The following is a 26,419-nucleotide window of genomic DNA, read 5'->3' as shown; positions in this document are numbered from 1 at the left end:
AAGACAAGAAGAGAATACTTACTGTCACTAGGAGTGCCCTGTTCTAATAAAAACTGCTGTCCTTCACTCCACTGCCTCTCCAGAAGCTGCTCTATGCTGGCTGCTACTGGGGGCAGGTTTTCCAAACTGCTGTTGCCTGGTTGATCATAGCGGATCTGTAAGCTACTTACAGGGGACCTGTTGGAAACATTAATCCTCAGGTTAAACAGAAGAAGGACCCTTTGAAGGAAGCACATTCACATTTCTCACCTTACGCTGAGCCTTCTCCTGTACAAGTTTTCTAACACAGGGCTGCCTATGTTAGAACGATAAAACCATAATCTACCCTAAAATTTAGTAATTACCATCCTTCCTCCTCAAATGGTAAAAATCAAGGGAATAGCTGGCCATGCTCAATAATTAAAAACCACTAGAAAATATAAACACACCACTAATAATCTCTGAAATAGGCTGTAAAAGAACTTGATGCAACTTTATAAGACAAAAGGGAGAAAGACAGGACTAGAAAGACTTACACTGTACAATTATAATAAAGTGGAGAGCATTTTAATTCATAACCACAAAATCTCAAATATCAGTAAAAAGAATTTTTAAACAATTTTGAAAGAGTATTTTGTTATAAATTCAAAAATACTTAGTTTCAAGTATTTTTAGAATTAGGGAACATTAACAAGACCAAAGCAATTTTTATTTGAGCCCTTTATACAAATTTTTTCTAAAATGTCTTAGATCTGTACTTCAAATGATAACTTAATCACCTCTTCCAAAACAAGTATCACTTATTAAGATGAACATGTTATGTTCTCTCATCCACTTTTTGTTTTAAATAAGTAAATGTGGCCATTTCTGGTCTCCAGCCTCCATAAAAATATAATAAATTAGTAAAGGGCTTTAGAGTTTCTAAAGTGTTTCCACCTAGTTAACTTCACAACAACCTAGTGAGAAGTCAAAACCTGCCTTACTGGCTCCATTTCTGAGGAAACAAGATGGGGCTTTAGTGACTTGTCCAAAGACATGCTGCTAGTACGTGACAGAGCTGGGCTACAGCTCAGGTCTTCCACCAGCCTGAGAGTGCTCTGCCGCATCCCTGATATGCATCTCTACAAAAATCTCTTTACATTAGAAGTTAAACAAATGAGACTTTTTATTCCGCATGTAAACATCACATGCTACATACAGCTGCCCATCCCTTTCCAAATAGTATATTATTGCCAGGATAATTTAGGCCATTATATTTCAGGCTGATTTTTAAAGAGTAATATACAGTTGGAAATATGTGCTAAAGTAATTTAGTGCCATTTTTTTGTGTTAAATACCATTTAGCTAATGAAACACGAAGAACTGCACAATGCAAAACTGCAGTTAGGAATCCTGAATAATTTCTAGGTAGCTTGCATGATATTTTAAGTTTAAAAGGAGAACACAGGGACTTCTCTGGTGGTGCAGTGGTTAAGAATTCGCCTGCCAAATGCAGGCGACACGAGTTTGAGCCCTGGTCCGGGAAGATCCCACATACCACGGAGCAACTGAGCCCGTGCGCCGCAACTACTGAGGCCCGTGCGCCGCAACTATTGAGGCCTGCGCGCCTAGAGCCCGTGCTCTGCAACAAGAGAAGCCACCACAATGAGAAGCCCACGTACTGCAATGCAAAGAAGAGTAGCCCCCACTTACAACAACTAGAGAAAGCCCACGCACAGCAATGAAGACCCAACGTAGCCAAAAATAAATTAATTAATTAATTTTTTTTAAAAAAAGGAGAACACAGAGATGCTTCCTCCACTAAACATATGAGCAAAAGAATCCATTAACTTTCTTCTTTCAAAAAAAAGAATAAAACAGTACAGAAGTAACAGCATAAACTACATATTGGTCAGATGATGTTATAATTGTACTTCAGATTCCTAGTTTCAAAAGAAGAATATTTAATTTTCTGCAGAGTTCAATTAGGAAAAACAATACTACCCTTAGTTCACTCAGGGATTAGAAAAAAGGCACGACTGATGCAGCACTAGGAAATAGCAAAATTCGAGGTTACTGGACGAATCTCTCTAACGTTAAAGATACTCCTTAACAGACATTCCCATATATATTAGCAACACAACAACAGTGATATTCACGGTAGCCATGGCAGAAAAAATTTTATTTTTAATAGAATTTTAAAATTTCCACAGTTGAAAAAGATTCTTGAATGGGCTTCTTCCTCCTTCCGCTCCATTCTCACCCAATCTAATACTATGCTTGAGGCAGTTTACAAGACTAGAGAACAGAGACAAAACAAACTAGAAAAAGGTATAGGAGTTGAGAGTGGAATAAAGTTAATAAAAAGATAGCCTGGGCTTCCCTGGTGGCGCAGTGGTTGAGAGTCTGCCTGCCAATGCAGGGGACATGGGTTCGTGCCCCGGTCCGGGAAGATCCCACATGCCACGGAGCAGCTGAGCCCGTGAGCCATGGCTGCTGAGCCTGCGTGTCCGGAGCCTGTGCTCCGCAACGGGAGAGGCCACAAGAGTGAGAGACCCGTGTACGGCAAAAAAAAAAAGAAAAAAAAGATAGCCTAATGTGTTATTAGCAGGAATAACCTTATATATTATATATTAATAAATGGTACCTGAACTCTTTCATATAATATCTAAGATAATTTCACAGAACAATGTAACATATTTGCTATACTTTGCTTCAGACAATTTTAAGAACTAGAGGGATTTTAGAGATGAGCCACAGGAACTTCATTTACTGAATTAGGAACTAGAGACTAAAGGGTTAAGTGCATTGTCCACAACAGAGCTAAAACTGGAACCCAAAGTTGAAAGCCTGGAGTCAGCAGCTTTAAGAGACTTTTTTTGTTTGTTTTTGTTTGTTTGTTTTGTTTTTATTTTTGGTTGTGTTGGGTCTTTGTAGCTGTGTGCAAGCTTTCTCTAGTTGCGGCAAGCAGGGGCTGCTCTTCTTTGCGGTGCACGGGATGCTCACTGTCGTGGCATCTGTTGTTGCAGAGCATGGGCTCTAGGCTCAGGGGTTTCAGTAGTTGTGGTGCACAGGCTCAGTTGCTCCGCGGCATGTGGGATCTTCCTGGGCCAGGGATCAAACCCATGTCCCCCCTGCATTGGCAGGCAGATTCTTAACCACTGTGCCACCAGGGAAGCCCTAAGAGACTTTTAAGACTATTTTATAACCAAAAAGAATTACCCAAATTAATACATTAATAGTACCAGTAGCTAAATACACAAGAGAGCTGAAATTGATTAGAAATCCAAGAAAAGGTGTATCTTTTACAAAGCTTACAAATCTAACCATGTGTTTAAATTAATATTCAAGTCAATTTACAATCATTTTTCTTGACTATCCAGACATGCTTCTTATCTATAGAATGTTTTTATAGCTTCACAAATGTATGCCCTGCTGATATGAGTTAAAGAAGTTTCCAAATCGCGAAATGTTTCTTTTGCCGATACTTTGCAGTGCAAATAACGCTTACCTTGGTGAGAGACTCCCTCTGGGTGAGCTTCCTCTGCCACCAAGGCTGCGGCTATTGTCTCCGAGTTCTTGATCTGCAGTGTAAATATTTCACAGCTGATAAAGTGATTCTCACTAGATAACAGGTTTTAAGCTCTGGCCCTGATTTTTTCTAAAACATACATAAAACCTTTACCACTATCTTTGCAGTTACTATGAAAGTAGAAGATCTAGTATGTTGCTAGTTTAGAATTGCTGAACTGTGGCATGTAAGGCGTTGTCCCTACACGTTTTTTGTGGGTGGAGAAGGCCATGGATTATGTTCATTCTTTCATTCCTTTCAATTTTACAGCACAGAAGCGTGGTTTCCATTTGCAGTACCCTCCCCTCAGCCACTTTTAATTTCTACGGTTAAAGTAATGAATCACAGCTGTGGACAGCTAATCTGTATGCTTATCACAGCAAATCCTTACGCTTTGTATATTTTAACACTTTGCATTCCAAGACAAGTCATAAAGTACATATGTATTACATAGAGCTACACACCAAAACTAAAAGTGTATCTATTACATGGATCATTTCACATAACACTAAATATCCACAATAACATGCACAATAACAAGTAGGAATACAGAATTCTGTATTTAAAAGGAAAAAGAAATTAATTTTTTCAAAATATTCCTTAGGTAACACCAAATATCTCTGCTTGAAAAATAACTTGTATTTCCCCTACAGTGAGTTCCTTATAAAATCATCCTATCTGGCCTCTTTAAGGTTGTCCTCCCCTTATTCTGAGTCAGGTAACCTCTGACCCTTAAAGTGTAAAGACATGACTGATCCATTCTTGGTGAACTGCTAAACCCATTCCCTTCCCCCAAACAGGCATGACTACTTGGACATGTCAACAAATCCTTAAGGATGGAATGAGACAAAGCAAATCCAGTGGCTCATTAAAACAGTACAAGAGGCAAATGCTACAAAATGTCAACTGGTAAAAATTCACAGGATTACTAAACACTGTAGAAATTCTCTAACAGGATTTTTTTACCAAGTTTGTGTAATGCAATTTCATGAATTATGCAAATAAAGATTGAGGCTATTCACAGAAAAGCCCAGTGTTATGTTACTTTCATTGCACAGTAACACATCAATCACAAAAGTCACAGGAGACACTAGCATTCCTGCCTGCTGATGGCTCTGCTTAAACATTTACATTTCAGACAGTAAAAAAGCACATCACTATTTTGCAGCACAGCATACTATTTACTTCCAACTGTGATTCTTTTGATTTAAAAAGGGAGGGGCACAATCCCGCCCCCACCCTTTAGATTTTACTTATTAACCACACCTTTAGATCTTTCAAATGAAATGACCTGAAGGAGGTAAAAATTACACTGGGGGAAGGGAACAGAATTTTAGAGTTTAAAAATTCTTGAAATCTTACCTGTTTGATTATTTTCAGACTGAGCTATAAGAGCTGCCATTGATGAATTTGGATTTAATCTACTGCCATATATATGAGATGATGCCTGACTAAGAGAAGATCCAGCTAGAGTATTTGCCTAAACGAAAAGAATCACAAAGACAAATGAATTATACTTAAGAATATCTTAACACTTTTCCTCCTAATAGACCTAGTAACAACTATTTTCTCCAACTTAAGAATACAAGCAAAAATTTCTGACTTTCTGAAGAGCAAATTTCATTCTTGTTTTGCCATTCCAATATTCCAGTTTCTGAAAAGTTACATAACTCTAACTTTAAAAAAAAGTGAGAGAGAGAAAGAAAAAGAATTGGCACAAAGTTAACTATTCATGCTTTAATTTCAAAGTACCTATTCGATACCAAAACCAGTGGCATGGTAACCATGTGAACATATGACTAGTTATTTAATCTTATTAAACCATTTACAAAATAAGGGCAGGGAGACAACAGATGTCTAACAAATGTTTCAATCTCTTACCTCACAGGCTGGCTGAGGAGGTCAAAAGGTCCAACTTCTACCTTCAGTATTTTAACTACACAGAGCCATATTTCTATTGCTTAACTCTGTCATTAGTAAAACCTGCACACTATTTTGTTACTTCCTATTCTGATAGACTTGGAAGCCTGCTGCTTTTTCTGTTTTGTTTTGTTTTTATTTTAAAAGAAAGTAAACAGGCATCACAAGTATGTTTTCTATACAATGCAGGGCTCAACGAATCACAGCTTTGCCCTGACCCCATATAAGGCACTGTCTTTTTGGCAGTAAGCCCGCTCTACGAACTGAAGAGCTGGTCCACAGTTTGTGATTCATTCATGTTGCTAACCACAATTCTGAAGGCCTCCACTGGGACTTGTGCCAAACAAGCGAAAATGAACCCTTAAACAGATGAAGCTAAGGAGGCTGGCCAAAGTCTTGCATAATCCAAAGTAATAAAAATGCCTTCTTTGATGTGAATACTTTCTCCCACTTTCCAAGAATATTATAACCTTAAAAATGTGGCATTTTAGAAGCAAATCTCTTGTACACAAAACACTGTTAACTCACAGAAGGCTATTACTAGCCTGAAATACTTTTCAGACTTAACAGAACCACAGATTTCAAAGTAGATTTCTTTTTATTTTTCATGAATGAAATCAAACTTAACCTTTCATAAAAACAAAATCATTGTGTAGTTATTGCAGAACAAAATTCTGGAAAATAATTTAAAAGAACTGAGGCATTTTTAATATAAAGCAGCTGAATAACAGCAGAACAAAAGATATGGGACATTCTGACATGTTTAACTGCACAGAAGAGACCAAGATGACATAATAGTGACAACAAGCAAAATATAAACAAGAGAATAAACTGTGTTTCTGGAAAGACTCAGACCCTGACATTAATATTCAGCCTCTAGCCAACTTACTAAGCATAAAAGTTGGACTTTACAATTCACAGTAATAGTCCCCGAGATGTAGAATCCTGTCCTTGCTTTCCATTGTTTCAAAGGGTATATTTCATAGTTCATACTGTAATGTCTAAGTTCAACTGGTCAATTTCTGGGCTTCATTTTTCCTCTTATTACAGATATGTATACAAAGTCAGTAGTTTGGATTATAATACTGTTTAACAATCAATTAGCCCTCGGCAAAAGCTAAGTCAGCACTTTAACCTAAAGATCACACTAGACACTTACCATGTATAGAATATATAAAATGAGTCAAAAATGGAAATATAGGAAGACTTTTTTTTTAACCTCTCCAGAAGTTAACTACTTGGGAATCTTGGATACTTATAAAATTACTTAGAACAAGAAAAATCCAAAGAGACACACAGAAAGATCAGATGTTACCAGTAACCCAGTTTAAAATCTTGGGCACCTCACACTTAAAAATGTTCTTTGCAGAGCCAATTTACTTACTCTAGACACAATTCTAAAATGATCAACTAAGCATATAACAGATTAGAAGTGGAAAATTAATTAGAAAGAGGAAGAAAAAGTAATAACTTGAGACATTTTGTTGGCAGCAAGAAGTAACAGCTGACAGCAAGAGAGGAGAGAGAAAAATACGAGCAAGAATGAGTGCATTCCCAACTGCTGGTGGGGCTACGCTCTGAGTACACGGACAGGAGGGGCCTCTGCACCTGCACCCTATCCTTTGACTCTCGTGTCTGTGCACTCATCCACTGGCTGAATCAAAACTATTATCATACCAGTTGAACTGCTTTTCTAGTTCCAATTATCAGTTTTATGAGCTGCCTTAGTCTCTTGACAAGAATCAAAGATCCTATTCTCTTTCAGGAAGGGTTCCTTCTGTCAAGAGCTTTATATTTATCCTTGTTACCTTCAAATTTCTTGATGTAGTCTCCGAATCATCTCACTTTCCGAATCACACACTACGCCCACTACACTAACGGATCAAAATGCAAAGCAGCGCAGTGTAACTGATTTCCATAATGACTATCAACAGGAAGAGAATCAATCATCGTTAGCATAATTCCAAAGCAGGAAAAGGTAAAATTAATAATAAAATAAATTAGAAATACATTCTTCATTATCCTGAATGATAAATTTCCCAAATTTTCTGAATGTTTAAAAATTATCTGGTAGTTTTGTCTTTTAAAAATTATTGTTACTTATCTAAACAAGAAATTTTCAAGAGAGACTGAAAATAAGTTACTAATTTTACCATGTAGGGTTTCGTGGTAACATCTAAACCACTCCACATTAAAATTCAAGTCATTACCATCATTTAAAGCAGGTAACATGAGCTACCAAAAATTCCACAAATGTCTGACACTGCTTGGCCAACACTTCTGAAATGATATTTACAATGATTAGTGCTGGAAACTCTTGATAACTCTATAGACACCTTAGGACCAAGAACTCCCAACATTTTAGTAAAAAGATTCTTCAACTTAGTAGCAATAAAGAAGGATAAGTGAGAGAGCAGGGAAGAGACACACAACTTATGAGGAGAGTCCACACATAACGACTGGCATTTTGTAGATTCAAAAACCTTTGTTATTAAATGAAAGCACTAAGATTCATGGAAGTCCATGAGAACCTAAAGAAGCCAGTTATGAAGCATAAAGGGCACTGAAAGCTTTTATATAAAAGGAATCTGGAACAAGGAATAAGGGAAACAATATATACACAGTTCTCCAAAGCACACTTTGAACATGGATTTTTTAAAGTGAACTGAAAGCAAATTACTAATGTGCCATACATAGGTCTGTTTCAGAAGACCTGGTATAAAAACTGGCAGTTGTTGTTGCTGGAGACGGTGTGGAGAAAAAGGAGCTTTCCTACACTGCTGGTGGGAATGTAAATTGGTGCAGCCACTATGGAGAACAGTATGGAGGATCCTTAAAAAACTAAAAACAGAGCTACCATATGATCCAGCAATCCCACTCCTGGGCATATATCCAGAGAAAACCATAATTTGAAAAGATACATGCACTGCAATGTTCATAGCAGCACTATTTACAATAGCCAAGACATGGAAACAACCTAAATAACCATTGACAGATGAATGGATAAAGGAGATGTGGTACATATATACAATGGACTACTACTCAGCCATAAAAAAGAGTGAAATAATGACATTTGCAGCAATGTGGATGCACCTAGAGATTGTCATACTAAGTGAAGTAAGCCAGACAAAGAAAAATATCGTATCATATAGCTCACATGTGGAATTTAAAAATAAAGAGAGAGAGAGAGATACAGATGAACTTACACACAAAACAGAAATATATCCACAGACATGGAAAACAAGCTTATGGTTACCAAAGAGGAAAGGGGAAGGGGCAGAGGGATAACTTAGGAGTTTGGGATGAACAGATACACACAACTATATATAAAATAGAGAACCAACAAGGACATACTGTATGGCACAGGGAACTCTACTCAGTATTCTGCAATAACCTATAAGGGAAAAGAATCTGAAAAAAAAAAAAAAAAAAAAAGAAATATATGTATGTATAACTGAATCACTTTGCTGTACACCTGAAATTAACACAACATTGTAAATCAACTAGACTTCAATTTTTTAAAAAACTGGCAATTGTGTTTGGAAGGAAGTACGTACCTTATTTCAATTCTATCTTGCCCTGGGAAAGAGAATGTCTACTGTGGGCAAATATGTTCTCAGGCCTATTGGCACTATAAAGAGTATGAGTTGTTAAACACTGGGGAGGCTGAGTGAAGGTATCCACAATACACATAAACTCTGTACTGGTTTTGCAACTTTTCTATACACCCAAAAATTATTTCAAAATAAAAAGCTAAAACAAAAAAGAATATGTAAGTGTCCATTGACAGATGAATGGATAAAGAAGATGTGGCACATATATGCAGTGGAATATCACTCAGCCATAAAAAGAAACAAAACTGAGTTATTTGTAGGGAGGTGGATGGACCTAGAGTCTGTCTATACAGAGTGAAGTGGATCAGAAGGAGAAAAACAAATACCATATGCTAACACATATATGTGAATCTAAAAAAAAAAACTGGTTCTGATGAACCTAGGGGCAGGACAGGTATAAAGACACAGACATAGAGAATGGACTTGAGGACACGGGGAGGGGGAAGGGGAAGCTGGGACAAGTGCAAGAGTAGCATTGACATATATACACTACCAAATGTAAAATAGATAGCTAGTGGGAAGCAGCTGCATAGCACAGGGAGATCAGTTCAGTGTTTTGTGACCACCTAGAGGGGTGGGATAGGGAGGGTGGGAGGAGACGCAAGAGGGAGGGGATATGGGGATATATGCATACATATAGCTGATTCACTTTGTTATACAGCAGAAACTAACACACCACTGTAAAGCAATTATACTCCAATAAAGATGTTTAAAAAAAAAAAGAATATGACTGCCAAAAAACTGGTTACTTGGCTTTATAGTGTCCTGATGAAATGAAGTCATCTACTCAAAATGTAAAAACAGGTTTTAGATCAAGATAAAAATATTTTATGAAATTATAAGTTCATATTGCCTTAATAAACTTCTGACAGGTTCTCTTTTCCTCCCCAAGACTAATAATTGAAGGAACCACTTCCACGCAAGATGTTATATCTATTCTAATACCCTAGTAAAAGTCTCATTAAGTGTAATTAGTTTACAAGATGGATCCAAAGCCAAGTAAAGTAAAACTAAACTGAATAATTACCGAGGTAAATCTAAGTCACCGTGAAGCAAAATATGCTTAGTACCTGAGTCAAAGAATACCCTTAGCAAATTTAGAATAACTTACTATGTTAAGCATCTAGAAAGATATGCAAGTCCCTACACCAAGGCAGTAGTGAAACTCAAATCAGAGAAATTTAGTGTTTTCTAAGTAGACTGACATACCCTATTAAAATATTAACAAGATTAAAATTATATTTCAGCTTGAATTTTCCCATTAATAGTTCACCTCTTACATTTCAAATGTCTCCTTATGACCACAGAGAAGTTTTGAAAGAGTTCTAGCTGTAGGGTGAAGTAAGTCTACCAATTTCCTAGGCACTTGGCTCTTTCTAAAGGAGTTAGTAGTAGAGAGGAAAAAAAATCAGGCTAAATCTACTCAATTATCTGAGTATCAGACTTAAAAGTGAGTATTGTTTTGGTAGATTTTTTTTTCCTCCCTAATGTTGATAAAGGCAGAAAAATAAAGTATAAAGAAGAAAAATTAGGTTTGAAAGAACAGTACCTATCAAAATTTCACCTTTGGAAAGTATCATAGCAATGCATCATCTAGAGGTGAGTATGAAACTTCATGCTTCAATCATATAGGAAGAGGTCATAGCAAGCACTTTTTAAATGCACAATTAACCTGTCAATAAACATTAAAGTCAAATGATTCAAACAAGCTCTAAAACAGTAGCTTCTTCTTCAAACTTTCCAACGCTGACACATGATTTAAAAATGTGTTCTTCTGAAATACTGTCAGCTCACTAAACAGTATTATTTTTAAAAATTTCTACTTCATCCATACTCTTACAAGAAAAAACATTTTGTTATCACTATATCGGTCATAAGACACACTATCTCACCTTGGGTGAGGCACTAAAGCTCTCTGTCTTCAATTTCCATCTGTAAAAACGGAGACAGAAATAGTACCTTCCTCATAAGAATACTGTGAGACTTGAGTTACTGCATGTAAGGGCTGAGAAGAATGCGTGGCAGATGGCAAGCACTCAAACTTTACCTTGCTATTTGAAACTTTTTTTCATAAGCTATTATGGTTTCCATCTTTTCCATTAACTTCATTAGAGAACATAATTTGCCAATTATATTCTGATATTAACATAGCTGTATTTCAGAGTAAAACATTTCCCTAAGAAAAATTAGATGGTATTGTCTCATTATGCAATGATATTTTAATCTATATATTCTATAATAACATAGCAATACAGCAAATATAATGTAAGGATTCAAATATTTTAATGACAATTTATACACAATTTGTTTGACTAGAAAAGTTTCCAGGAAAAACTGGAGAACAATAGAAAGTTTCATATATTCTCCAACTCAATCCTAACTTTGTACTCTAAAATGTATCCAGATAACAGACCCATTTCTGTGTCGGCTGCCACCATCGGGCTTTAATACTCAGCATGTGATGAGAGAAGAAACCATGTGTGAACACCTTTCAGGTCCCATGAGTAGCTGACTGTTAAAGCTGTCAGGTTCAATTGCATCATTCCACTTTATTCAATGCCCTAAACTGCTCCCTAATTGTTAGGAGCTTAACTATTCAAAACCATTGTTTAGGCTAATGCTGAAATGCCCCACAATTGAGTTTATAAAGTAGTGGGAGGGATTAAATTGTAGTTAAACCATCAATGAACACTCATGATTGAGCAACAGGACTGTGCAGAATAACCACCAATTCTAAGCAGGTTTCTTAATTGGTCAATATCTAATCAGTATATCACCTACCTTTTGGGGTAGAAATTAAGTCCCTAGGACTAAAGAGGCTATTGAAATAATTTAAGAATGGAAAAGACCTTAGTCAACAGCTGTATGTGAAATGACTAAATGGGTGTAATAATCATTAATTCCAAAGTATTTCATGGTCTGCAAAGTACTTATTCTCGCTTGAACTTCAGAATATACCTGTACTGCAGGTAGAACAGGTATTTAAAGTATTCCATTTCACAAATGAAAAAAAAAAATCAACATCCACCAATGTAAAAGACCTACCCACAGACACACTGGTGAGCAGCAATGCTGCAGGAATCTAGGATTTCGGACCCAAATTTCTGCTACTTTGCATTGTGCCACACAAACAGACACAGTAAAATTCCTAAGAATGTTCTTTCAAAGAGATACCCCTCAACACAGAGGCTGCTCATGATCTATGTCACTTAACCTCTTCATCATCCAAAAGTAAGTAACGTTAGAAAGCACTTATAAAAAAAACTTATTCTGCTCAGAATGTGAACTTCCTTGAAATTACAAGTCATTATGTAATTATTTAAAACAGGGACTTCCCTGGTGGTGCAGCGGTTAAGAATCTGTCTGCCAATGCAGAGGACACAGGTTCGAGCCCTGGTTCGGGAAGATCTCACATGCTGCAGAGCAACTAAGCCTGTGTGCTACAACTACTGAGCCTGTGCTCTAGAGCCCGCAAGCCACAACTACTGAGCCCGCGTACCGCAACCATTAAAGCCCACGTACCTAGAGCCCGTGCTCTGCAACAAGAGAAGCCACCACAATGAGAAGCCTGCGCACCGCAACGAAGAGTAGCCCCCACTCGCCGCAACTAGAGAAAGCCTGCGTGCAGCAAGACCCAATGCAGCCCCCAAAATAAATAAATTAAAAAGCAGGATACAAGAGTAAAATAAAGTAAAGTAAAAAAATAAAATAGATGAAACTTTTGTACTGACCAATCAAGTCAGAGCTCCTCCAAAGACAGGTGAATCGGCTTGGGAAACTGAACCATTTTCCCAAACAGAATCATGCCCTATCAGACATCATCTGAAAGGAAACCAGAATTATATCTAACACAACTCCCCAACATACACACCAAAGTTAAGATACTTGAAGTAAAAGTCTCACAGAAATCTGCAAAACATTAGTCACTAAATTATACCTTTAAAATACTTAAATTTATCTGCATTTACTAAATATCACATAAATAAACCTTAGAAGTTCCTTCAATTAAATTACTTTTAAACCTGTATCATTTTTATAATAGTAACACAGAGTAAACAAGGAACCATGATTATCTACATGAAGACTATCCAAAAACAAAACTCAGAATGCAAGACATATTAGAATACAATTATTTTCATTACATTCTGTCTTAAACTCTATTAAAGCAATCATCCTTCAAACCAAAGCACCAGAATTCTTCCAAAGATAAAACAGAATGAATGCAGAACTAAGAAACAGTGGAATTTGGAAGGCAAAATGAAAAATTAATGGCACACCTATAGAAACTAATTTATACCTCTACCCATGATACAAGAGCAGAGCACCCATCATTAAGACATCACAAGGGGCTTCCCTGGTGGCGCAGTGGTTGTGAGTCCGCCTGCCAATGCAGGGGACACGGGTTCGTGCCCCGGTCCGGGAAGATCCCACATGCCGCGGAGCGGCTGGGCCCGTGAGCCATGGCCGCTGAGCCTGCGCGTCCGGAGCCTGTGCTCCGCAACGGGAGAGGCCACAGCAGTGAGAGGCCCGCGTACCACAAAAAAAAAAAAAAGACATCACAAGGACAGCAGTTCTATCTTCCAATAATGTTACGGAACTATAATTGTAACTATACTGCTGATATCTGTGAAGGAATAGTTACCCTACCCTAAAAACAAGTTTCTCAAATAAAACAAAAGGATTTGACATCAAACAATATAAAACTAGGTTATCAAATATTTTTAAAGGTTTTTTTTTTCAAATTAGGGCTGCGAAGCATCAGACTTTGTCTCCCCACATTTTTACAAGTGTCTCCTTTTTGCCCCATTAAAGGCACAAATCTAGTTTAAGTTTTTAATTTCTATTAGCTCTTCCTGATCTTACTTCCCTGACCACTTGCCTGGGAACAATCCTTAAGACAGCAAATAAACCAAAGAAGAGGCCTGTCTATCTTACTTAAAACCAAGGCCAGAAAGATCAAGAATGACCTACGGATTTTTATCCTGCTGGCACCAAGCCCATCACTAAAAATTACTGCTTTCATTAAGTTTTGGGGAGGGAAAGGAGGAAAGTCAAAACATGTTCAAATTTAACACTTCTATTCTCTGATTTATATTTTTTAAAACATTTGCTTGCTGGTGTGATGGTTTTCTCAATAATTGTAACAAGGCTTCTAGAATTATATTTTAAATATTGATAGTTTTAATTTACACACTTATAACACTACTCTCTTCTTTTTTAAATCAACTACCTATAAAGAAACTCTAAATAAAAGGCTAGGATGTGATTATCTAAACACACTAAATTGCATGATCTCAAAACATACAAGGCCTATATGAAAGTTAAACAGAAATAAACTTCTGTCATTTTGGAAAGAAGATTAAATTACCAAGTGCATCACAATTTTAGGAGTTTTATCTAAACATTTGATTTACTCTAAATATTTCTGTATCCTTTCCTTTGTACATTGCCTAGAAAATTCACACTTTGCACATTCAACACCAATACTATTGTCTAAGGCAACTAAACTGAAGTAGTTCTGCACTCAGTTCAACTCAGAGGTCAACCTGCCTCAGTCGCCTGGAGACTGATGGTTGCTACAGCAGCACCAGATAAGCCAGGCTAAATAAGCTCCGGCTTGAAGGCAGAAAAGTGTTTACTGCTGGACAGAAACACAGATGCAGCTGTCTCGGCATGCAGCATGCGAGTCTCACTGGATGATCTATTTATGAGAGACCCATCTTACTGAAACAGGGAAGAGGATAAACAGTGAAGATTTTAATTGGACTGAATCCTGGATTACTTGCAACTATGATTTCTTTGTTCTTCAGCTGAGTCATATGTTAAGTGGAATTTTCCCTCTAGCTATAAATTTCTCTTCACTACCACTTCCCCCACCCACACCCTAAAGCCAACCCCCAAAACCACAAACATAATGAATGGGAAGAAAAGAGATTTTTGCTTAATTCAGCCTGGAATTAACCAGAGGGTAATTAAAACAGACTTTTAGAAAGAAAGGAAAGAAAAATGCACATTGAAAATGTTCATGTGAGACTCTTTCCAAGGATATAAAGCTATCAACAGCATATGGTTACACTTAATTAAAAGAGAGAAAAGTATTAATAAGAGCCATTTTCTCATTTATCCTTTTACTCTCTCTAAACCCAAACCCCTACCATTATGCCTATACCTCACCAAGGCTAGTGAAATGAGCTAGAGAAAAACTCTCCTAAACTAGTCAAACTCCCCTTCTTCAGGTTGAGAAGTTCACCAAATTGTTAACTTTCATTTTCAAAGACAATACCTCTAACCATGCCATTGTTTTTCTGTGCTGAACTGTTGTTTATTCTAATTCTTGATCTAATTATAATGGTGATCGTTTGTACTGCACCATTACATACTTTAAAAATGACTTAATGCTGTGCTTTGATGTATAACTTACAGAAAATGCTGGAAAGTGTACATATATTCTAAGGCCCGTACAATAGAAATTATGAACACATACATAAAGCATAAGTTTACAGCAACTTACAAACAACTACTTAACTAGTAGGTTATAATTAGACATTTGTCTGTCATAATTTTCTTTTTCTTTTTTTTTTTTTTTGTGGTACGCGGGCCTCTCACTGTTGTGGCCTCTCCCGCTGCGGAGCACAGGCTCCGGACGCGCAGGCTCGGCGGCTGTGGCCCACGGGCCCAGCCGATCCGCGGCATGTGGGATCTTCCCGGACCGGGGCGCGAACCCGCGTCCCCTGCATCGGCAGGCGGACTCTCAACCACTGCGCCACCAGGGAAGCCCCTGTCATAATTTTCTTAAAGCTCTGAGACTATTAGAGGCATTGGGTAAAATGAAAGTAATAAAATTATAAAGAATTCCAAATAAAGAAAAAATATATATACTTTAGGAATTTTAAATTATTACCTTTGAAGAAACATGGGGGTTGGGGATGGGGAGTGAGGGTGTGTGCTTGTGTGTGTGTGTGCGCGCACGCTTGTGTGTGCGTGCACATGTGTGCGCGCGCACGCGCACAGCTGTGCCCATTTACTATCCTATTCATATAATTATGATTTCTCTGGTTTGACTCTGGCTCTGAGAGCATTCCTGTAGACTAGGTGACCTATCAAGTTCCAGATCTAAAATGAAGGAAAAGGATAAATAAATGCAAAACCAACATAGTCACCATTATTTATAATATTATAAATATTCCTTCTTTTTCACAAGAAAGAATACCATATAAGTATTTAAAGGAATCATTCACTCTTAATGCTATATTCTCCTTCACTGGTTTTTAAAAATTTACACCACAGATATTCATATATTATTTCTGTGATTTTAAAATTATGAAAGGAATTTTTAAAAACACAGAAGTCCAAGTGGTTCATACTTTGTAAGTCCTACTTTTAAAAGAGGGAATAAAAGCTCCCCCAAAATTACTATTTTACATCATTAGGACAAAATCAGGAATTCAGAAATTGAAAAGAATCAGTTGGTGCCAACATATTCTTTTGTGCTCTCCCATGAATATCATGTAAAAAGGTGTTATTATCGGGGCTTCCCTGGTGGCGCAGTGGTTGAGAGTCCACCAGCCGATGCAGGGACACGATGGGTTTGTGTCCCGGTCCGGGAAGATCCCACATGCCACGGAGCGGCTAGGCCCGTGAGCCATGGCCGCTGCGCCTGCGCGTCCGGAGCCTGTGCTCCGCAATGGGAGAGGCCACAGCAGTGAGAGGCCTGTGTACCGCAAAAAAAAAAAAAAAAAAAAAAAAAAGTGTGTTATTTCCACTCGTGTCAATACAGGTTGAGATATTTTATAAATTCCTATAGGAAGCCCTATTTCATTAATCTCCCCTATAATCTAACTTACTTTCATTTGCAAACAAAGCAAATGACAAAGGATTAATCTCCAAAATATACAAGCAGCTCATGCAGCTCAATATCAACAAAACAAACAACCCAATCCAAAAATGGGCAGAAGAACTAAATAGACACTTCCCCAAAGAAGATATACAGATTGCTAACAAACACATGAAAAGATGCTCAACATCACTAATCATCAGAGAAATGCAAATCAAAACTACAATGAGGTATCACCTTACACGGTCAGAATGACCATCATCAAAAAATCTACAAACAATAAATGCTGGAGGGGGTGTGGAGAAAAGGGAACCCTCTTGCACTGCTGGTGGGAATGTAAATTGATACAGCCACTATGGAGAACAATATGGAGGTTCATTAAAAAACTGAAAATAGAACTATCATACGACCCAGCAATCCCACTACTGGGCATATACCCTGAGAAAACCATAATTCAAAAAGACACATTCACCCCAATGTTCATCGCAGCACTATTTGCAATAGCGAGGTCATGGATGCATCCTAAATGCCCATTGACAGATGAATGGATAAAGAAGATGTGACACATATATACAATGGAATATTACTCAGCCATAAAAAGAAACAAAATTGAGTTATTTGTAGGGAGGTGGATGGACCTAGAGTCTGTCTATACAGAGTGAAGTGGATCAGAAGGAGAAAAACAAATACCATATGCTAACACATATGTATGGAATCTAAAAAAAAAAAAGCTTCTGATTAACTAGGGGCAGGATAGCAATAAAGATGCAGATGTAGAGAATGAACTTGAGGATATGGGGAGGGGGAAGGGTAAGCTGGGACAAAGTGAGAGAGTGGCATAGACATATATACACTACCAAATGTAAAATAGATAGCTAGTGGGAAGCAGCCGCATAGCACAGGGAGATCAGCTCCATGCTTTGTGACCCTCTAAAGGGGTGGGACAGGGAGGGTGGGAGGGAGACACAAGAGGGAGGAGATATGGGGATATATGTATATGTATAGCTGATTCACTCTGTTATATAGCAGAAACTAACACACCATTGTAAAGCAATTATACTCCAATAAAGATGTTTAGGAAAAAAAAAGACAAATGGAGGTACGTATTACTTTGTAACACTGTAATAATTTACCTGAGTTGTAGCAACAGCAGAGGGTGCAGACGACCCAGCAGATGGGGAGAGTGCTCCCACTTGCTGTAAATGCCCAGAAGGTTGCTGAGGTAAATGAGAACTGGAGACAGGAGTACTCGATCCTGAGCCAGATGCTACATTTGGAAATGATACTGCTACATCACTGCTGCTATAAATACCTACAAGAAAAAAATCTTATTTAAATATTTTATAATTTAGCAGTCAAATTTGTCACAAACACACAACATTAATCGATGTTAGAATACCCACATTTCCTCTTGATCCCTCCCACAATGATAAATTTTATTGATGTCAAGAAAAAAGAAACAGTAACTAAAAGTATAAAATACTGACTTTTCATAAAGCACTTGTCTTAAAGAAACTAAGACATTTTATACGTCAAAGATGATTTGTTAAGAGACAGAGATCACATCAGGAAGTGCTTTGTAAAAATAATAATAAGAGTTTTAGGAATTCCGAAGAGCAGTGACATGTTTCTGAAATAAGAGAATGAAGAAATTAGAGGTGTATAAAAATCACTTGGTAAGCCTTTCAAAAATGCAGATACTAGAGCCCCAGCACTCATGATTGAGAAGGTCTGAAATGGGAAGAGACTTTTAGAAAGGTCATCCACATTACAGAGCATAAAATAAAATGGAACAGGACTAGACTTGATATTCCGAGAACAACAAAGAGCCTGATGCCACTGGTGGGACACAGAAGTGAGAATAAAGAATACAGGTGGATTCTATAGATATTCAGGACGTCAAATAAACAGGACTTTATGACTGACCAAATGGGGTATCTAAGTAGCAGTCGGGGTGGCCAGGGAACCGAGGATTAAGAGATGATGGTGATGTGGAAAGCTAGGTGGTGGTAGCATTCACTTCAGAGAACACAGGAAAAGAGGAAAGAGATTTGAAAGCATTTTCAGTAGCACCACAGGGTTAAAAAGCCAGAAAGAAAGAGTAGAAGCAATTCACTCTAGAAAAGTGGATGAACAGAGGACAGAAAGAGAAAATGAGCAAAAGTTAAGAAGAAACCAGGAGTTACTTTAAAAAGTGTTTTGTGGGGCTTCCCTGGTGGCGCAGTGGTTGAGAGTCCGCCTGCCGATGCAGGGGACACGGGTTCGTGCCCCGGTCCGGGAAGATCCCACATGCCGCGGAGCGGCTGGGCCCGTGAGCCATGGCCGCTGAGCCTGCGCGTCCGGAGCCTGTGCTCCGCAGCGGGAGAGGCCACAACAGTGAGAGGCCCGCGTACCGCAAAAAAAAAAAAAAAAAAAAAAGTGTTTTGTGGGTTTTTTGTTTTTGTTGTTTTCAAGATGGGAGATCATGCTCTTATGCTGATAACAAAGAGTCCACAGAAAAGGAAAGGCTCTTTGAGGATAAAGGTTAAGAGACAGGAATCTCTATAAACCAGTGGGGTTCTGAACCAGGGGTGATTCTGCTTCACAGGAGACATATGACAATGTCTGGACACATTTTTGGTTATCAAAACTAGGAGGTACTACTGGCATCTAGTAGGTAATGGCCAGGGATGCTGCTAAACGTTGTGCAATGCACAAGACAGCTCCTCACAACTAAGAATTATCTGGCCCATAGAGTCAATAGCAATGGAAGCTGAGAAATCTTACAATAAACCAGGGCTCTTGGGAGGGTGGGAGGGAATAAGATCTTAAGAACTTGACACTATAAACAAGAGGAAAGCAGAAAAAAAGAACCTAAGTATGCTATAGTCAAAAAAATTTTTTTGAGAAAACACAGTGCTTGAAGGCAACAATAATTAGTTATTTATATCAACAGTAAAATTTACTTTTGTTCTAAAGAATATAAATATTATTGATTCATAATAAATAAAAGTACCTATAATCTTCAAACAAGGGGAATACAAAAACTGGGACATTTTAAAAGGCCTTACAACTATGATTGAGGCTCCTACGATCCTTTTTATATCTACAATTTCTCCAGAATAAAGATAATTTATCCACTTAACAAATACATTTATTCCACAAACATCTAAGAGCTCACTGTTTGCCAGACATTATTCTAAGCCCTAGAGATACAAAGCCATTCAAGATATGTGGTCTCTGCCTTCAAGAAGCTTAGTGGAAAAAAGAGACAATTACGAAAGACAGTGAAGAGTACTATGATAGAGATATCCTCGGGAGGCTATGAGTGCATAAAGAGGGTTATCTAACCCAGACCTGGAGTGAGAGAGGATGGGGTCAAAAAGCGAACTGGGAGAGATGGGTGCCTTTAAAGCTAATTTCTAAAGGAGCTGCAGGATAGAGGTGAAGGGCATTCTGAGGAAGAAATATGTGCCACAGAGCCAGGTAGATTCTAAGAACTTATAAGTGCCATCTGTGTAGTTTAAGCAAGAAATGAGGCTGAAAAATAAGCACGAATCAAATCAAGAAGAACATTAAAAGTTAAAATGTTAAAAGTTAAAAATTTAGAGACAATAGGAAGCCACCAAAGTATTGTAAGCAGAAGTCTGGTGTGATCAGATTGGTGTTTCAGCAAAACATAAATAAATCACTGGCACAAGGCTGAGAACAGATTGGGGAGGGGATTTAAACAGAGACTGAGAAAGCTGTTAAGGGCTGCTACAATGATACTGATGAGCAAAAATAATAATAATATTTTAAAAAAACAAACCTAAGGTAACAGCAGTAATGAGACATTACAAAGACAACATTCACAGGACTGGTAACTAATTAGATCTGAAGAATAAAAAAGAGGGAAGAGTCAAAAATGACTCTTAAACACCAGTAAGTGACTGTGAGAGTGGTAACATTCACTAAAGTAGAAAACAGCAACTGAGAGTATCCAACACTTGTTATTATGTGTAGGTCACTGTGCTAGGACAACAGACCAATGAAGTAAATATTACTCCCATCTTACATATGAGCAAAGTTTGAAGAAATAAACTAATTCCTTTAGTGACCTAGTAGATGGTAGAACCAAGAGTCAAACTCATAAGCCATGTGACTTTATAACCGAAACCACTTCCTAATTACATGTTTGAGGTTGAGGTTGATCATCACAGTCTTTGAGATACCTGTGGGACACAAAACTCCCAGATCATCTAAAACAGAATGGGATAAGCCGGAAGCTCAGCAGAAAAATCAGGTCTGGAGATACAAATCAGGAGTCAGAAGGATGACAAAGATAGAATAAGTAAATGTGAAAACTCAAAAAGGCTTATTGTTGGCCTGCTAATTAGTTCATATTTAGAAACATGGAAATTTCATATTAAGAAGTCTAGATCTCTAATTTCTCCTGAAAAACCTGAAGCTCTGTCAACACTGGATACTATATTCTGAAATAGCAACAATCTGCTGGAGCACTGGACAGGGCATTGATTCTTTAATCCACCAGAGTCCCACCGTTCCTTATGCTTCACTTCTTCTTCACTCATTTAATGTTACCTACCTAGCTCCTGTAAGTCAGTATTTGATTAAAAACCTATGATATGGAAGCTGGTCAAAGGCAAGGCAAGGAAAAATGAGATCACCCAGGGAAGTTCTCAGTGTGATCAAGAGAAGAGGACTAAAGACAGGACCTAGGGAACATTACCATTTAAAGGGTAGACAGGGCTTCCCTGGTGGCGAAGTGGTTGAGAGTCCGCCTGCCAATGCAGGGACGTGGGTTTGTGGCCCAGTCCGGGAAGATCCCACATGCCGCGGAGCGGCTGGGCCCGTGAGCCATGGCCGCTGAGCCTGTGCGTCCAGAGCCTGTGCTCCGCAACGGGAGAGGCCACAGCAGTGAGAGGCCCGTGTACCGCAAAAAAAAATAAATAAATAAAAATAAAGGGTAGACAAAGAAAGATGGACCACAAAGAACAAAATAAGGAAACAAAGGGAGAGAATCTTAGAAACCACATAAGAGAATTTCAAAGGAAAAGGTCAAATGATTCTATTGGTCATTTAAGGTAAAGTCAGAAAAAGGAGTCATGAAAAGTAACAAGAAATTTTGGCAAGATAACTCCTTTAAGAAGTTTGGCTGTGGAGGACAGAAAAGAGTACATAAATGCAGTGAATATTTATAAACCTACATTCCAAAGGACAGGCACGTAGGTGAGAAAAAAAAAAATTGTTTTAAGTTGTTTACCCCATAGTTCTTTCAACAAATACTTATTGAGGTTCTAATAATAATTTTTAAAAATTATTTATTTATTTATTTATTTATTTGGGTTGCGTTGGGTCTTTGTTGCTGCATGGGGGCTTTCTCTAGTTGTGGCGAGCAGGGGCTACTCTTCATTGCAGTGCGCGGGCTTTCTCATTGCAGTGGTTTCTCTTGTTGCAGAGCACAGGCTCTAGGTGTGTGGGCTTCAGTAGTTGCGGCATGTGGGATCAGTAGTTGTGGCGAGCGGGCTCTAGAGCGCAGGCTCAGTAGTTGTGGCGCATGGGCTTAGTTGCTCCGTGGTATGTGGGATCTTCCCGGACCATGGCTCGAACCCGTGTTCCCTGCCTTGGCAGGTGGATTCTCAACCACTGTGCCACCAGGGAGTCCCTCTAATAATAATTTTTAAAAAGGCAACGAAGATAGCAAAGAACAGAAAGGAATTCATCCTTCAAAGAACTTACAGTCTCACAGCAGAGCTAATAAGTACTCCCAAGCTACTATGATACAGGAGGGAAATGCTAAATACCATAAGAAGGACATATGACACAAAAAATGACTTAAGTTCAGAGGAAAAGACTCGGGTGGAAGAGTTCCAGAGAGAAGTATTTGAACTCAGCTTTTTCAAAGTACCTTAAAAGGTAGAGTGCTGATTTTTTTTTTTTTTTTTTTTTTTTTTTTGCAGTACGCGGGCCTCTCACTGTTGTGGCCTCTCCCGTTGCGGGGCACAGGCTCCGGACGCGCAAGCTCAGCGGCCATGGCTCACGGGCCCAGCCGCTCCGCGGCATGTGGGACCTTCCCGTACCGGGGCACGAACCCGTATCCCCTGCATCGGCAGGCGGATTCTCAACCACTGCGCCACCAGGGAAGGCCCGAGTGCTGATTTTTTTAAATGTCAAAAAGCATACTATATGTGGACTCCCCAATTCCCAAAACTAAAAGACAAAAGTGAGCTGGAGGCAAAGGCTGAAATCACAACAGGACAAGTTTTTGACTGAGACAAACATCCTGGCTCTCCCAACCTTGTGATCTGAAACTTTGTGAGCCTCCATACTGTTCTTTTCTAAAAACCAAGATAATAGCTACCTTAAAGGTTTTTGAGAATACCCATGTAAAGGCTCTAACAGTGCCTAATACACAGTAAGTTGCCGTAAATGGTAGCTATATCTATTTTAGAGTTAGTGCTCTAGTTAAAAATTTATCTTTAAGTCAGGAAAGTACAGTTTTTTAATTGTCAGGTCCTCTAATGTCCATACTACACTTTGAAAACTGCAAATACCTTTACCACATGCAATAATATATCATGAAAGTATAATACCGAGAAGCAAAACTGTGGTGTGTTTGAGGATCTTCAATCTCCAAACTTAAGTCTGTTTTTATACTGCATTAGCTTGATCTTAAATGGGAAACTGCACAGCTAAAAACACAGCAATCACACTTTGAAACTGGTACTCAGGTTACTATAATAAAATAGAACAAATCAAAATTTTCCTTTCCTATTAAGTCAGGAAAGCATGGAATTCTAAATCTTTTTCTGCAAATGAGGATCACTGGCTCACCTCAACTCCCTCATACCTCAGGTATGATGGTACAGCATTAACCATTCACTAAGACCTCTAGATCCTTTTTCACAAGGCAAATAATAAATAATCCTCCTTAGATTGTTCTGTACCTGTTTTCTATTTCACTCTATTTTAATCTTTTACAAGTTATATGCTATTTTAATCTAAATCAAGGTGACATTCATCTAATTCAAGAGAACTGAATCCTGCAATGCACAAGCTCCAGGAAAATACCCTCAAATCCACCTGTTCAGGATACAGTATTGTGCACCTGCCGTTCACGGTAGTTGTACCAGTTTACACTCTCCACCAACAGAGACCAAGCTCCTGTTTTCTACCTCACACTCGATTTTATCTAGTCTTTAGATCTTTGTTAATCCAATGGGCAAACAAAGGTCCATTAGCACATTTTACCCTGTGTGTAACCAGGCATGGGAGGACGTGTGGAACGGGCAGTGTCGGGGGAGCACACCTCGTGTGGAAGGAATTTTGGCGAATGGAACTGGAGAAAGAGGAGGCGCAGGCTCAGGACCAGCCCGGGTCAGCCGTCATGTGTGGTGACGGTGAGGCGGCAGACCTGCTCACCCACCCACCGGCACCTGAGGGAGAGAAGCAGCGCAGGTGTAACGTGCAGCTGTCCCAAAAAAGGCTCCCCTCTGGGGTTCTTAGCGTCAGGGTGTGCCAGACAGACCATGCTTGCGTCTCCTCGTCTGTCTCAAGTTTCCTTGGTTCCTCACAGATGCCTTTGCACCCTTCAGGTCTCGGCTCAAATGGCACCTTCTCAGAGAGGCCTTCCTTGACCGCCCTATTGAGTACTGCAAACCCCTCACTGCCCTCATCTACTCCCCTGCTTTATTTTTCTCCGTACTCATTATCACATTTATCATCCTGCATGCTTCCCTTATTCACTGTTTTGTTCACTGTCTTTCCCATGTCCCTCTGGAATGTACTCTCCATGAGGATGGGAGTCTGCTTTGTTCACTGCCTTATTCCCAGTATTGTACTTAGAGTAGTGCCAGGCATACTAGATCTGCAGTACATATTTATTATTATCATTCAGTACTGAATGAGTGAAATTCTATTTGGCAAGGCAGTATAGCTTAGTAATTAAACTTGCAGGGTTGGGCTCATTTGGACCTGAGATCAGCTGCGTGACTTCGGTCAAGCAACTTATCTTCCCTAAGCTTCTTTCCTTAAAGCTGAAGTGGGGGGCTTCCCTGGTGGCACAGTGGTTAAGAATCTGCCTGCCAATGCAGGGGACACGGATTCGAGCCCTGGTCTCGGAGGATCCCACATGCCCGGGAGCAACTAGGCCTGTGTGCCACAACTACTGAGCCTGCACTCTAGAGTCCGCGAGCCACAATTACTGAAGCCTGCGTGCCACAACTATTTAAGCCTGCATGCCAGAACTACTGAAGCCCGCATGCCTAGAGCCCATGATCCGCAACAGGAGAAGCCATAGCAATGAGAGGCCCATGCAGCACAGCGAAGAGTAGCCCCTGCTTGCTGCTGGTAGAGAAAGCCTGCATGCAGCAGCGAAGACCCAATGCAGCCATATACATACATACATACATACATACATACATAAATCTATTTTAAAAAACAAAAAAAGAGGTGAAGTGGGGTTCATGAGAACACCTTGTCCTGTATTGGGTTGTAACGATTAGACGCCTGGTACACACTAGACACTTAGAGGCTACTGTTATTGCTTCATAAGCTGTGTAGACTAGGAGTCTTGATTTGTCTTTTGTTTCTAGGCTGCTTATTTGAGGCAAGTGTGCACGTGTGTGCAAATGTGTGTGTGTGTGCACACACATGCTCTCTAGCAAATTTATCATGCTGTGAACGAACTAGGCCACCTTCACAGGTACTTTTAAGAACTGGAGTCTCAGCACAAACAGTCCCCATTTTTCACTCACGACAATGGGATGTTTTATAAGAAAGACACTGTAAATCAACTATATTTCAATAAAAAATTTTAAAAAAGAATGAAATGAAAAACAAACAAACAAAAGAAACAATGATGCAGAATGATACAGAGAGTGGCAGTAAATACTGATTCATTTATCCATCCACCCAAGAAATATTTATTTCATATGTACTAAAACACAGGCACTGTGCTAGGAGCAGGGAATAAAGTAGGGAACAAGACAGAAAAGATCTCTGTTCTCCAGGAATATACAATTAGGGAGGCAAACATCAAAACAAACACATGGGACTTCCCTGGTCAAGACTCCGTGCTCCCAGTGCAGGGGGCCCGGGTTTGATCCCTGGTCAGGGAACTAGATCCCACATGCACGCCGCAACTAAAAGTTCGTGTGCCACAACTAAGGAGCCCACGAGCTGCAACTAAGGAGGCTGCTGGCAGCAACTAAGACCCAGAGCAACCAAATAAATAAGTAAATAAATAAATAAAATATTTTTTAAAAAAACAAACACAACTATAAATTGTGGCAAATGCTATATGATGGAAGAGAAAGGGCATAATGAGAGTGAAAAATTAAGAAGCAGAAAAGATCTGTCTGAAGAAACAATATAACAAGACCTAAAGGTTAGGTATGTAGTTGTTAACTGAACAAAGAATGAAGCAGAATGAAGCTCGTTCAAGTTTAAAAAAAGGTAATATGGCTGAAGTATAGTGGAGAGAGTGGTAGAAGACAAGGTTAGAGAGGGGAAGGAGGAGATCTCACAGGACCTTGTAAG

The 26,419-nt window shown here is 38.9% G+C and overlaps 1 protein-coding gene across 1 annotated transcript in view; it reads right to left on the bottom strand.

The window, feature by feature from the left end:
- The window catches only part of MLLT10 (MLLT10 histone lysine methyltransferase DOT1L cofactor), a 282,550-nt gene that overhangs the window by 12,323 nt on the left and 243,808 nt on the right, over positions 1 to 26,419 (bottom strand). The window contains exons 14-17 of the mRNA XM_067030386.1: positions 18,031 to 18,209; positions 4,892 to 5,009; positions 3,470 to 3,542; positions 23 to 177 (exon numbers count right to left, since the gene is read on the bottom strand). Of these exons, the coding sequence (XP_066886487.1) occupies positions 23 to 177; positions 3,470 to 3,542; positions 4,892 to 5,009; positions 18,031 to 18,209 (525 nt within the window). The remainder of the gene's footprint in view (positions 1 to 22; positions 178 to 3,469; positions 3,543 to 4,891; positions 5,010 to 18,030; positions 18,210 to 26,419) is intronic.

The sequence above is a fragment of the Kogia breviceps genome, chromosome 3 (assembly GCF_026419965.1).
Source record: "Kogia breviceps isolate mKogBre1 chromosome 3, mKogBre1 haplotype 1, whole genome shotgun sequence".
NCBI classification, from domain to species: Eukaryota; Metazoa; Chordata; class Mammalia; order Artiodactyla; family Physeteridae; genus Kogia; species Kogia breviceps.
The sequence above is the reverse complement of the archived record's forward strand: the minus strand, read 5'-3'. Positions and strand labels throughout refer to the sequence as shown.